At 39.2% G+C, this 12335-nt stretch overlaps 1 protein-coding gene across 7 annotated transcripts in view; it reads left to right on the top strand.

Annotated features, from left to right (window-relative positions):
* Positions 1-12335, top strand: part of LOC122524315 (protein Fe65 homolog) — a 69261-nt gene that overhangs the window by 15597 nt on the left and 41329 nt on the right. For 5 of the 7 annotated variants that reach the window (XM_043646482.1, XM_043646483.1, XM_043646485.1 and 2 more), the window contains one exon: positions 4332-4687. The exons of 1 other annotated variant lie outside the window; for it this stretch is intronic. In XM_043646482.1, coding sequence (XP_043502417.1) covers positions 4393-4687 — 295 coding nt within the window. In that variant the 5' untranslated portion in view covers positions 4332-4392. Of the gene's footprint in view, positions 1-4331; positions 4688-11891; positions 11964-12335 lie in introns of those variants that run through there. One more of the 7 variants, XM_043646488.1, reaches the window with a different exon arrangement.

Here is a 12335-nt window from a genome sequence, read left to right as displayed (position 1 = left end):
TTTTCATTCAATTAATAGTTAGTTACTTTTAAAAATATTGAACATTTAATATTACATTTTTAGATGGAAATTTGAAAAGTTGTAATCTTCTTACCCTAAGCCTAAGAGTTCCTTAGAACTCGGAGTAGTTTGGCGAATTTTCTCTCGATCTAGATCTCGATTTCGATTTAGATTTCGATTTCTCTTTTCGAAGCGAGTTTTCATAAGCGACCTGGGATTAATCTACATATTACCAAGCACACTCCTAGGTCATTTACATACTCCAGACGAATATCCGAGGATACCGAAGCTCCCTTGTAACGTTGCAACTACGTGCCGATCATTCCACTCTCGATTCCGGAGACAGCTACACACTTCTATTCGCGAATATATTAATATTACATTTATTCCAGCGATATATTTCATAATTAATCCTATTTACGTGACATTCAATTTAATGAAATATTAAATGAAATAATAATTATCCAAATCATTTTCGAAAATTTCTACGAAATATTTGACAGAGCTTAACGACAAATTTTGGATAATTTAAAAAGGAAACGAGATTAAGTGAAACGAAAACAAATGAAATTAAATAGGAAGATATAAAGCAAAACCAAAGGGAATTTTGACTCTGTCGAGTTTCTAGTAATTACACAAGCACGAAAAGCTTTTCGTCGACGACGTCAAATACGACGAACAAACTAGATGTACAAAAAACATAAGTAAGCTACGTCGATAGGAGAAAGAGAGAGAAAAAAGAGAGAGTAATTTGCGTTGAAAAGAATCTTATTTTCCATTGAACTCGAATGAAAGAACGTTTCTCTCAAACGTAATCTCTTTCTCTCGCTTTATTTGCATAAGACAAAAAGGAAGATATTTATTTAATATTCAAACGAAAATTAATTATAATAAAATAAAACGAAACGCACGCATAAAAATATATCAACCAATTCGATTACATACAAAATATACAATTTCTCGTTAATTATCATTGTACACATTATAAGCAATTCAATTTGGTTATCAATTAAATAGAAAATCTTCATTGAAATTATCATGGAAATAAATAATTTAGAAATTCTCGTGGTGTAAATAACTATAAATTATTTTTGGGGCGAATGTTAAGCTACAAACTTGTACTCGGATTTGCATTGAAAAGGAAAAAGAGGTTAAAAAGGGGTAAGGTTGTAGAGTGGGAGAGGAAGGGACACGGAATGGGCTAGGTATATATGACGATAAGGGATAGGAACAAAGATCGAGAGAAAACTTTTTAATACGCGACCTCGTGAATTTCCAGACACGAGTCTACGGGTTCCAGAGAATTCACTGAACCGTCGTCGGTTTTAATCGGGCAAACTTCTCTGCCGTGTCTCAGTAATTACGTACCACACATATACACGCACACACACACTCGCAAAGTCTCGAGTCAGCTTTCTCTCTCTCTCTCTCTACTACGTTTATTCTCATTTCTACACACATACGTAACTATCTCGCTTCGTTGCGGCAGCTTATCGCGGAAACTTGCGGAAATAAAAATGTATTTTCTAATTCGTTTAGATTGGGATTTGATGAAAGAAAAATTAGCGAGAGAGAGAGAATATAATTTGATATCTTGGTCAAATTATTTTATTCCCATTTTGAGATTTTTCTTATCTCATTACGACGCGTACGAGATTTATTAATCATTAGATAAATATTTTTATATGCAATTTGTATTTCATTGAATACAATTCAAAGGTGATTCGATAACCGTGCCAATTCTTCGCCATCCATGCGAATCTTAAACGAATAGAAACTATGAAATTGTGTTTGTTCTATCGACGAATTGATTTGAATTCGATCAAAGTAGTTTTTCGGAAAGAAAAGTTAACTCGGAGAATATTAACGAGGTTTCGGAAAGTCTGAGGAGCAGGAGAAGAGAAGAGAAGAGAAGAGAAGGGGAACAGACAGGTAGGGGGTGTCCACCCACGGTCGGTGTACTTTTATCAGTCGCATTTTCGCGCTGCAAACCGTGCTCGATACGCGGTCGCCGTGGTTGCCGAGTCGCATGAATGTTTCATGGATCGGAAGCCGGAACGATATTCGATATTACTCTCCGATAACGTCAATGTTCAACGATCCTGCAAAATATCTAAGAAGATAGACGCGAAATTTCTTTTATTAATAATATTTATTCATTTATTTATTCGTATTCATTAAAATGATCATTTTACCGGGTGTTCGGTGACCGAGTATAACCTCGGCAGTGCTAATGGGTTCATTGAAATTCTAAAATACTTTCCGTAAAAAAAGTAATTAAAAAAGTTGTTCATATTCCAGGCAAGTATCAATATCATTAAAACCTAACTGAGTTTTCAGAGAACATTTTTGAAAGCTAAGGATTGTATAATAGCTTATCAGAGAGACTAGTTGAGTACCTTCCAGTGTGTATACTCACTTATAACTCAGGTTGGTAGCCAGCATTCTGGCGCCAGGTTGGCTGGAACCTGACGTACGATCAATCAACCTGCCCCTGTTCCCCCTGTTTGCCCTGGCAGTGGTGGTGATGGTGGTGGTGTTAGTGGTAGTGCTGCCGCGGGATTTACTCGCTTCGAACCTGCTTGCCTGAGCTTCGAGAACTATACTCGATGTTTCCCTCCGTGTGTAGGTACCACATATGTAGGTACGCGTACGTAGAAATGGTGCCAAGCAAATTGCCGGTCCGGTCATCGACCGAAGTTAGAAACGAACCTACGGAATAATAATAATAATCCTCCGTAGAGTAATTTGATGAGTTATCAACGATAATCCTTTTGCGCGTGTATTAAGAATGACGTCATAATAACGGAAAGAACAGCTTTACAAAAGTTCATCCCTTTTGCTACGCGTATCCGTACTACTGATTGTAGGTGTGAAAAAAGAAAAAGAAAATAGGAAAAAAAAAAAGGGAGGAACCTTTCGTCGACGTGGTTTTACGCGTACCGGTTGCATCACCCTGTGTATACAAAAGTGTATATAGAAGAAAACTAAGCGAGATATGGTGTTATCGTTCCTCGACATCCTGCGATATCAACGTATATAGGTGTACGTACTACCGGATCGATTCCATTTAGGTATACTCGTACTTTCTTCCGAAGGAACGAAAGAAGGAAAGAAAAAGAAGGGTAAGGGGCGCTGGGGCTGAGGGACGCGAAAAGGTATAAGAGAAATACGGATTCTTCCTCTTAGAGGAAGGACGATGCTCCTCGTTCGCATGGAAATTGCCGGTAAGTTTCGCGGAAACGTCTTTCGTTTTAGCTCGTATCAGAGCCCCCGAACCATCCGATTCCCGTTTTCCTTTCAAACCGTCCTCCTTCCTTTCGAAAGAAGAAAAAGGCTGGGATAACTAATCGAGCAGGATGGCGAAGGTTAACGCGTTTCAAAGAGGGTTTACGAGGACGCCCAATTTTATTTCCTTTTCTTTCCTTTTTTCGAGATATCTTTCGAATCTTTCTTGCCAAATCGAATTCACCTTTTTTAACACGCGGACAATATTTACGCTTGGATAATTTTTTAACGCGTTTTTTCTCAACTCGCAATTATATTATACCATGGAGATTTCGATTTAAATAATAGTTTACTTCTTCGTATTTGCACGCATCGAATAATATATAGTAATATTTGAATTTCATATAACAGCGAGTAAATTTTCGTAGATATACCAATTATAGAGTTACCTGGATACACGTAGACGTTTATGAATCTGTTTCGAGAGAATCACGAACGCGAACGTCACGATTTTCCGGTAGGTGATATCGAGTTTCGTTGGATTTTCGTGGAAAGCCGAGATTGGAGCCAGTAACGACCCGACGACGATGTTTACCCAGACACCAAAAGGGGTGAGAGAAAGGGTTACCGAAAACGATCCCGCATGTTCTCTGGAATACATACATATATGTATTATATACCGCGTGGACCAAAAGTTATTAGACGAAGTCCGCGATTGACTTTCAAAGAACGATACGAGAGTCTTTCTTCTTGCACTTTTTAGCCTCGCTTTTCCATATCGTTAAAAAGTTGGGAGGCTCGCGATCATTGATCGATCTTTCGAGAATTCGGCCGAATATACTCGTACGCGTATACACTCGCTAGCGCAAACACACAGTCCATCCTAGTTATTGACCAGGGGAAACGCATTGCTAATATTTGTCTTCGACGCGATTCGGTGCTGGCCAATTCGAAACTCGTTTATGGAATTTCGGTTGGTCGCGCAATCGGACGGAAGCTTCGATTGTGTTGCATTATTCCATTTCGATGCGCGAAGATAAATGAAAAATTCGGATGTATTGTATAAGAAAAATGAAATAGACGTGTGTGCGTGTGTGTTTAAGGTGCCGGTGTTAGGGGTAGTGTCAAGGTCAGGAGGGTGGAGTTGAGATCATCGTGGCACCTATGTTGTGCGGTGAACTCTTGAACGGTGGCTTCGTCAGTGCCGGAGCATTGCCGGGCCTTCCTATTGGTCTGTTAGGGCTTTGGTTGCCTGGCTGTCTACGAGCTACCAGCCCTCGTCTCCAAACCTCCCCTTACCTACCCCTTCTTGCCGAGCTTTTGGCGACGGGTCAGTTGGATCTTCGCGATTGCCTCATGGATTTGGCCAAGAGAAATCTTCAGGCACGCGGCACCAATGGTGTTGCAGACCTCGACTTCGATCTTCATGCCGACGATATCGATGAGAATGTCTTCCTCGGTGAGTCACCCTCTTTTTATCTTTTTTATCTATCTTTCCTTAAAATACTTGTTTAACTGTTTTAAGTGCCATTATCATCGATCAACGGGACCGATCCTATCGAGAGCTTCAAACTCAACTCCTAACCTTTCCCATAAACTTTTAACAAATTCCACGTCACGAACATTTCATTTCCCTTAGATCGGCTTGAATAATCGCGTGTTTTCGGGCTCTTTCCTACTCGCCAATCGTAATTCTTCAAACGCGAACTGTCCCTTTGAAAAAGAAAAAAGTAAAGAATAGTCATTCTAGGATCGTAGCCGAGAACAGCCAATAAACTCCAATTTGTTAGGAATAATATTTACGACTTTTCGTTGGCATGGGCTCGGAAAATAAGTTGTGCTTGTCGAGGAATGGGAAGAGACACGCTCGTAATAATATTCTTATCATTAATGGTCGATATGGCTTCGTGAAAAAACAGTCCTTGGGTTTTGAATGGGTTCGTTGAAAGTGTCGTGGCATCTACTGATAAATTCCCGTTTCTGTTATTATCTCTGTCTCCGTCCTTCTCGTATGTACGATTTAATACGAGTCATTTCTCAACGGGTAGCCTAGCTGCGAGCCTGGCACCGAACTTCCATCTTTTCGAGACGCATCGCCGAGAATTTCTAACTCTTTTTTCCATTATCGACGATTGATGGTTACGATCGTTTAAAGTCTAGTACAGAGTTATGGTTCTACGCTCTAGGAAAATAACTACGACTTCTCTTTTTTATTTTTCCTACATAGAGTCCGCGTAATTTCGCGTTCAATGTATTTTTCGATGAATATTAAAAGTCATATTTTTTTTGTTTTACCAAAAATAGTAACCTTGCTGCAATTCACTCGAAGGCTAGATTATTTTGCTATAGAGAATATTTGTCCGAAGCTACGTTTGAAATATAATAATCTCGATGATCTCGAATTATTGTTGTTTCCAGAATAAACGATACGAGCAAAAGAAAGAGAAATAGGTTAACCCCGTTCCAAATCTCCCTTTATTGTTTTCTTCCTTTTACGGAATAAATAAAAAACGTTTTATTCGTCGAATTGTAATTTATGTAAAGGACCTAACGTTCTCTTCTTATTCAGAGGAAAAGAACGTTCCATTCGTTTCGTTTCATTCGAGACGACAGACGAGAGAAATCGGACGAGGTTGGATCGAGTTCGCGACCTTAATTAGAATATCATTTCTCTTTTGAGATCTGATCGTTGAAAAGAGATAAAGTATCGTAATGGAACTATTTCAACTAAATCATCGTCTAATGCAATTTCAAGTTTAATCAAATATCATCGTTAAATGCTGATCGCAAAACGATCTTATCGTTAGATTCGATAGTTTCCAAAGATTTTTCGTCATCGTACGTATTGTTTTCCGTTTATGTTAAACATCGTGCCTTCGGCTAGACGATTCAAGCTTATCTCCTCCTATGTTTGGATTGTCTCTAGTAGACAAAATATGACGATAACGTAACACGAGTAAGTCCATATTATAGATAACAATTTCCAAAATATTATCGTACGTGTCCATGGGGATTAATTAAATGCAGTTCTTTACCGCGATTAGCATAAATTTGCTCGTAGGTTGTTAGACAAAGGTCTTTTCGAATAAAATCTCAAACGACAAAAAAATCTTCCTCTTACTTTCTTTTTTTTCTATTTATTTGTTCGCACACAATCATTCCCACGAGTAAAAATATAGATGCGGGAACTATAAATGCATTTATTTGTAGAGAGGAAGTAAATGATGGAATAGAAGTAGTAGAAATCACGAAGGACACATTGTCTTTCACCCTCGTGCAGGAATAAACGTTCCAATCTGTCGCAGGTCCTCCTCTACAATCGACTAAAATATGGGAATACGTGGTGGTACGTGTGTCATTGGGGAGGCTGAAAAAGAAACTTAGGGATGCTGAGAGAGAGATAAAAAGCGTACAATGGCGAAGGGAATCCTAGAGGAGCGTTCTCATTGCGGACAGAGTGAGAGGGAGAGAGAGAGGGAGTGGATGAAGCAGGACGGAACTAACGAAACGGGAACAATGCCACCCGGTATTATTTTCTGTTTGCTGCGTCAGACCAACCACCCACTCTACCCAGCCAGTATTCATCCTATCTCTTTTCCTTTCCTCTCTATCTTTCGGTACTCGCAGGCCTACGAGAACGGAACACTATACGACCCTGTCAACACCCATTTTTTACGCCATCGTCATTTTTTTCTTTCAAACGAAGCCCTCTTTCGCTATTACAAATTGATTAGGAAATTGCGTACCAACGAAATTGTATACGTCCATCAGTCAGAGCCGGAAAAAGAAGAAGTTTCCATTTACTCTCGTCTCGAACATCTTATTTTAGAAGAAAGAACAACTCGGGCGTGAAAACAAGGAATTAGCCGAGATACGAAAAGACCTGGAAAAACGTCTTTCTTGTTTTCGAGCTTTGAAAAATAACAAAGAGAGTTCGAGATCTTTGGCTTTAAGCTTTTAAACTCGTTTAACTACTAGAAATGTATCCTTTCGTTTCCTAAATTGAAAGAGAGAACGGAGAGAGATTAATGATGGAAAGAAACTTCGAAAGGGTCATAATTTTTTCATCTCTTTTTTTCTTTCTTTTTCTTCGAGTATAATTTATACTTTGTAGAAAAATATTTCAATGACTTTAATAGATGCAAAATGCTTTGCAATATTCGCTATTGTTTCCTTACGATAAAGTTATGCATTTTAATCGGTTTTATTCGAATACAATGGGGACCTATGCACACAAAGGTAATTGACAAAATAATGGAAAGAGTATGTTAGCATTATTTTGTCTCTTTATACACACATTGACAAGAGGAAGTCATCGGTCGACTTTAAAACGAGGACGAGCATGCAAATTGCAACTCGTTTCCCTACTCGCGCTATAACGCTCGCATACATATATATGCATGTAATACATATATATACATATACATAGGATGAAAAGAGTAAGAGAGATAGGAAATGGGAATCTGTAAGGTTCTAGGCGACGCAGAGACTCGTTTCGTGCCAGCTTCGCCACGGGGCTTTGGAAACGAGTGCAAAAGTCCTTTTGGGAGATCGAAATGCCTTATAAGGTTTCCTCTTCCAAACTCACGTCACGTGAATATCAAACGAGTCTTATGAACAGACCAAAAATACTCATCCAAGTTTCTTAGAGGTTACATTTTCAAAAGAAAACATAATTTGCATTTGTTTTTTTTTTTCTTTTTTACATCTTTTCTTATTTTTCTTATTTTTCGATTTCCATCTTCCAATCAAGATTTAGAATACTTATAAGTATGTAGCAACACATTGACCGTAACATATGTATACCTACACGCGTACGTCACGTCCCATCGGTTTCTATGGTAACCCGAAAAGCTTTTAATTGGCAATTTGCTCTAATGAAGCCATGGACTGTTCCATTCTGGACGCTCGATTGTCTTGTTCGTCCATCAATTTGACGCTTTCCTTCCCCTTCCTTCCCCTTCATTTCTCTAACTTGTCTTCGCAACATTTTTCCAATTTTCAAGTTTAATCAAAAGTTCTTCGATTTTGGAATGTAGAATTTATAGAAAAAAAAGGATTTCAGCGAAAATAAAAATCTTGGCAACAATTGCCAAGAGAGTTTCTCTACCGAGAAACATTTTTATAAACAGTTTTAAATAAAAACCTTACAGCGACCATAAAATCGTTTCCCTGGAGATGACAAAAAATAGTGTGGGGTGGGGATGAATAAAAGAAGTATAAAACAAAAGAAAGAGAGCAAAAACCGTAACGCTTTTCCTCGTCCTTTTCATTGGCAAGCTCATGCAAGCTCGAGCTTCTCGTATGTAGGTTACGCGGATTAATGTTCTCTCGGTATGAACGATAACCTAGAAAAAGACGGAAAATTCGAAATCGACTAACGTAAATGAAAGATACAGTTTAAATAACAAACAAAAAAATAGACAAATAATTAAGAAAGAGGGTTGAAAATAGTTGACAGTTGAGGAAGATTCGATTGGTTTTCTTTCGATGAAGCAACGCATAAATAAATATATCTCTGTGTGCATTACGTACACCATTTACAGCAAGCTTACACGTCGGATCGCAAAATCGTAAGGAGGGCTTGAAATATGAAAATAAAAAATAAAAAAGAAATGCCGCAGCGGCGGAAGTCAAAAAGAAGAGGGAAAAAAAGAAATTGAGCCAACCCGAAGAGTCGGCGGATTTGTTTTTTTCTTTTTTTTTTTTCTTTATTTTTATTGTATGCATTTAACGATCCCAGGGTAAGGTAAACTGCAATCCCAGCAGCAACGAGAAAGAGTTGAGAGAGAGAAAAAATGAGAGAGAAATAGGAAATATGTGAGACGTTAAGGATGTGGCACTTTTCAGTGATGAAAAAAAGTATGTCGCATTAATTAAAAGCCCAACGCCGACGCCGAACGCAATTACGACGGCTCTCTACTTTATGCTAGTCAGCGGAAGCCTATATGAGTTTTTATAAGACCAAAGTACATTTTCGTACTTGCTCGCTCTCCCCCCCTCTCTCTCTCTCTCTCTCTTTATTTCTAACTCACGCTTATTCTAGTAAACGTGTCTTTACCCTCGAGAAATAACTAAAGTGCTCGTCTTGACACGAATATGTTGATTCCGGAGAGTCTTCGAGACTAAACGAGTGACTACCGTGTTTTTTTATTCTTCTTTACTTTTATTATTATTATTATTATTATATTTGCAATCCCTCTCCGGACATTTTTCTTCGGAGGGGTAGGGGAAGCGAGAATATCGATAAAATCAATGCGGAAGGATATACAAGCTCCTTCGAGATACAAAATCATTTTCGTTCTCATCGTCCAATGGGATCGACGGATTATCGACGTTCGAGTTAAGACGAATCGAGATCAGATTCTATAGTTGCGAGATATGGTCTCTAGTTATGGTCCCCAACACCGACGTACACGCCTCCTATGCCAATTTCCCTTTTCCAATTGAAATTTGATTAAGTTAGTTATCCCGCGTTTTCGTCCCTATCCCTTTTCCCTTTCAATTTCTATTTGCGATTTGAAGGATTGACCGGTGGACAAATGATTAATCGATGGAAACGTCGAGGAAACATCGACGTATTTTCTATAAAATCTATAGGGCGACGTTCGAGAAGTTCTTAACAACGACGATTTACGATCGTGGCGGAGAATCGAATACTCGACCGGTCGACAACATTGTCGGTAACGTTATTCATCGCGAAGTGGACACCGGGATTCACTGGCACCGGCTACCGACACGTAATGACCAACAAATCATTCCTCGAATATCATCGCGGCATTAGCGAAATACCTACAGAGCCTGGGTGTTTGCAACTGACAGCAATTTAACGAAAAATCTTCGATAACGTTACACCGTTACACGCGTATAACGTATGCTTGCGAGCGCGTATGAAAGAGACAGATATATCTCGCGTATACCCAAATTCTCGTTCATAACGTTATCGAATTAATTGTTGAGTTTATACGAACCGATTGGAATTTTATTATTATTCATTGACTTTTCCATTAATATTTTTATCGAGGGGGGAGCGAGCGAGCGAGCGAGCGAGCAGGTGGGCGGGTGGCTGATTTCTCTACGCGAACGCGTCTATGGAAATATAAGTGTACGCGTTTTTATTGCGATTTTTTCTTTTCTATAGGAATATAAGTGTAAATGTTTTTATTGGGATGTATGTATGGGAATGTATGTCCACATATTTGTATGGAAATGGAAAGAGAGAAACAGGGGTAGGGTGGTGGTGGTGGTGGCGGTGGTGGTGAGGGATGTCGGCATCGCGAGGAGAGATAGAAAACGGAATACGAGAGAGTTTTTATGCGGGCTTTAAAAATGTATTCACCATGGACCACAATCGTTGGAAGTATTGCGTACTAAAGCCAGACGATATTGCCTTACAAAACGGGGAAAAAACTTTGTTGCACGGCCATAAGCGGAATATAAAGGTGATACATTAAAATTGACAAAAACGAATAGTTCATTTGAAATAAGAAGATTTACCGTGTTACGCTTAGTTACCTCTCTTTTTCTTTTTTATGGGGATAATTCAAGATTCGCGTCAATTAGAATATTCTATTTTTGCGTCTCGTTCGATTATTCGAATCTTCTCTACGTGTATTTTATCCATCGAAAAGATAGAACGGTTATATCTTCTCCCACTTTTCTCTGATCTAAAAGCTCAAGAAAAATAGAGCTTGCAATATTAAAAAAAGAAAAAAAAGAAAAGAAAAGAAAAACCTGCCAATTTTCATTACTTTCAATGATCTTAAACCGCCCAGCCACCCCCAAAAGGAAAGTACGTCTATCTCAAAGAGTCACGTTCCAAGAGAATATTTCCTCCCCCTCGTCTTGCCACCCCAAACTCAAACCATGATCATAGACTCTTCCAATATTTCGAAAAGCTTCAATGAAGAAGAGACAATGGCATCGTCTGCCTGCTGCTTTGTTCCTTTCACGATCAACGATCCACCCTTTTCCTTACATCAATCCACCCACCCTACTTCATGCAACCATAATCCACATGGAAGAATTCCAAGGATCGTCGAGTCTCAGTGTCTCTCTCGATGTCTTTAAATCATCCGAGAGAGAGAGAGAGAGAGAGAGACACTGAGAGAGGGAAAGGAAAGGAGAGGAGAGAAAAAGAGACCCCGTGCATTTTCTGGAAAAAAAAAAAAGAAAAGAAAAAAACATAGCAACAGAACTAATAGTCCTATCACCAACACGCAGCTACATTCATACACAGATACACGCACACCAATCGCAAACTGAATGAGAACCCCTGAGTCGTCGTGTGACGTCATACTCGACGCTATTGGTCGAATGGTTGGTCACGTGAACCTCACTCTCCCCACTCTCTTGATCTACCAACTACAGCGCTAGCTTGGAAAAAAACCACCCTTATTCTCCTCCAGCGTTCTCTCGGCTAGAAAGAGATAGAATGAGAGATAGATGCCTCTTAGAAGAGTGAGGGGGGAGGGACGGATAGATGGACTCCTAGATCAGGGGGAGAGAGATGGATGGACTCCTAGATCGGAATGAGAGAGAAAGAGATGGATAGATATGGTGGAAGAGAGAGTAAAGTGGGGCTGGGGTTGCTTGATTGGGGGTAGGTTGAGGTAGGGAAGGAGACGACAGAGAGTAAAAGAGAGGTGGCAATATTGGTGGGGATGAACGCGAGTTCTCGGCAGTCACTGCGACGACCGCGGCGCCCTAACGTCTCGTCCTTCTAACATTTTCTCGTGTGTTTTTCTCTCTCTCTCTCTCTCTCGCTCTCATTCGCTTCATTCTCTCTCATTTTCTCTCTCTCTCTCTCTCTCTTTTTCTCTCTCTCCTTCTCTCTCTCCAAGCGATAATATATTCGAGAGCTATATGCTGTTATCGGTTATTTTCAGAGAAATTACGAGCTAAGATTTCAAACTATTTTTAAAGGGGTTTTTACTTTATCTCTCTGTTTTTTTTTTTATTATCCTTTTTATATAAAAAAGTATCTATATTTATATATTTATATTTGTAAATTTATTATATTATTGTAGCTACTCTCAGAGCGGTTTTAATATTTCGATCGGTTTTCGGAGATTTTTCGGGGGACAAAAGTTTCCAAGTTTCCTGTT

This window comes from Polistes fuscatus, unplaced genomic scaffold (assembly GCF_010416935.1).
Source record: "Polistes fuscatus isolate 324 unplaced genomic scaffold, CU_Pfus_HIC Scaffold7, whole genome shotgun sequence".
Taxonomy (NCBI): domain Eukaryota; kingdom Metazoa; phylum Arthropoda; class Insecta; order Hymenoptera; family Vespidae; genus Polistes; species Polistes fuscatus.
Note: the sequence above shows the minus strand (reverse complement) of the source record. Positions and strands in the feature narration are given on the sequence as shown.